Genomic DNA, 2,500 nt, shown 5'->3' on the forward strand with positions numbered 1-2,500 from the left:
GTGTGGTGTGTTTGCTGCTGTGCGAGTTTGCTCGGGACATACGGGAGATGAGGTCGAAGCACTTCTTGTCCTCCAGGCTGGGTTTGACTTGGCAGGTGAGCAGGTTTAGCTTGGCCGGTGCCTTGTTGGGCTGGAGGAGAGAGACAACAGAGACAGCGGAGACAGTTATCACCACACTTTCACTTATTGTGACTGTGCCCCCCCCCCCCCCCACACACACACACTGCCTTTCTGTGTGCAGAGGAAGCATTTCATTTTTTAAGGAAGCATCAGTTTTTAGCTTTTTGTGGAATCATGCAATCGTGACATGACAGGCCTGCGGTGGCCGTGTACTGATGCAACAATGAAGGAAAGTCGACAGCAGTGTGATTTATTCATGGCGACTAGACGTACAGAATATGACTGCTGCATGGTGCTGGCACCTACTATGTGAAGAAAATACGTCCAATCCCCTACTCTAATGACTGCCCCAACTCAACAACTATTGTAAACAAACAAATTTTGTCATCTAGAGAATATCAAAAATGTTACAATCTGACCAGCTTCACTGATCAATATCTTGTGACACTAATGGGTGAAAACTTACGTCCATAGTGGCACATTTCAATATCTAAAGAATCGCTTCAGCTGCAATTGTTAACTTTAATCACTTAAGTTTCTTTTGATTCGCTCCACAAAATGCCACCGTATAACCAATCAATCAATTCAGCAGCCAATAAATGCCAGATCAAATATATTGTTATCAATGATTGCAAGTTCATGAAATTTGACATGTGACATGTTTCCGTGATATGCAGCCCTGTTTGCAGTTTGTATCTGTTTGTAGAATGTTCATCTTAAACTCTAGTAAAAATTCCATTTCATGTACAGTGTAAAGTGCCAATAACTACTGAAACTGTCTCTGGTGAAGAGAGAGCGCAGGAGAAATTAACATCTTTGTCTTTCATTCTGTAACCAGTCATAAAGGATTCCTTGGTATTTCTATTTGTAATACTGATGGGTGGTGTGTATTCATACTGACAGGGCGACCCGAGCTTCTTTGGAAGTGTACGTACAGAGTGTATTCACTTCAGTGTTCTGATTACATTTGCTGGAACTAGTTTACATTCTGACATTTCACTACATGAACAGCCAGACAAATATCTTTGCCACTAATTTTATTGTATACTGTATAAAACTCTCTCAGGCTGTATTCTGTACAATAAAGTATAGAGTTCCACTGAAACTCCCCTGAGAAACATCCCTGATGCTATTTAACCAAGGGGTCTGGGAAGTGTGTGGTCTGCAGGTTAATGCAATATTAGAGAGGGTCATGTGGGGTTAAAAGCACTGAATTATTGATGATGTTTATTCCTGCGATTCATTACATGGAGCCATCTAACCAGTAAGATGGCTCCTACATTATTGTGTCATAAATTAATAACGCTCCTCTGTGTTAAATGGATGGCCTGTGGTGCACATTTTGAAGGGTAATTTTATGATGCAACATTGAAACAGAGAAAGAGAGAGAGAGAGAGAGAGGATGAGTGAGTGAGAGAGAGAGAGAAAGAAAGAAAGAGAGAGGGGAGAGAGAAAGAGAAAGAGTGAGTGAGAGAGCAAGTGAGAGCGAGAGAGAGAGCGAGATAGACAGACAGACAGACAGAGAGAAATAGAGAGAGAAAATACCTTAATTTCCTAACTATTAGCCAAGGTTTATACATTGATTTTGCTGAAGTTTATTCAGCTATGAGGTTAATACACGGGGACAGTTAATATGGTTTTGTTTTTTTAACTCACATAAAACACTGTCCTGCGGTTTATACACAATGCTGCTAATAGACAGGAAATTACTGTGGGAGTGAGTGAGAGAGCAAGAGAGAGAGAAAGAGAGAAAAGAGAAGGAAAAAGAGGAGTGAGTGAGAGAACGATAGATAGAGAGAGAGAGAGAGAGAGAGAGGCCACCTATCGCGGATGAGCGATATAAACAGGTGCACAGTGTGGACGGTTCCTCAGGTTGAGGCTGCCTGCCCTGAGAGTCAAACTCACGGTTCCATGAGCGATGGTCAGATAGCAGTTCTGCACCGTGCACTTCCTCTTCTGCCACATTTTCCTCAGCCTGCACAACAAAGACACACACACACACGCACACACACACACACACACAGAGCAATCAGCGAAGCACACACGCAGACACAGAACACCACTCAAGAAGCACCCAAACAATAATGAATTATTCATGGCCAACATGTCTGGGACCAGGAGAGTATAGCTGATGCTATTCTGTGTAAACATCATTCAAAACAACTAGGCTGTGCTCATTCAACTTGTGTGGGAGTGGGGGAGTTGAGGCGGAAGCTGAATACGTATGTTGAGCTTCATAAGAATGCCGCAGCAGTGGCTCTGGATATTACACCCGCACTCTAAGACAGCTACTGACTAGATTTACACGGAGCGAGGATGACTCGAGCGCAATTCCATTATCAAATTTATCATCTCTGAAAAATGGGTTAGTCAGAACAAA

General features: G+C 42.7%; 1 protein-coding gene across 4 annotated transcripts in view; it reads right to left on the minus strand.

Annotated features, from left to right (window-relative positions):
- Positions 1 to 2,500, minus strand: part of unm_sa1614 (un-named sa1614) — a 64,141-nt gene that overhangs the window by 31,161 nt on the left and 30,480 nt on the right. For all 4 annotated transcript variants that reach the window (XM_042089129.1, XM_042089130.1, XM_042089128.1 and 1 more), the window contains 2 exons: positions 2,026 to 2,095; positions 43 to 130 (listed from right to left, as the gene is read on the minus strand). In XM_042089129.1, the coding sequence (XP_041945063.1) occupies positions 43 to 130; positions 2,026 to 2,095 (158 nt within the window). The remainder of the gene's footprint in view (positions 1 to 42; positions 131 to 2,025; positions 2,096 to 2,500) is intronic.

Source organism: Alosa sapidissima, chromosome 4 (assembly GCF_018492685.1).
Source record: "Alosa sapidissima isolate fAloSap1 chromosome 4, fAloSap1.pri, whole genome shotgun sequence".
Taxonomy (NCBI): domain Eukaryota; kingdom Metazoa; phylum Chordata; class Actinopteri; order Clupeiformes; family Clupeidae; genus Alosa; species Alosa sapidissima.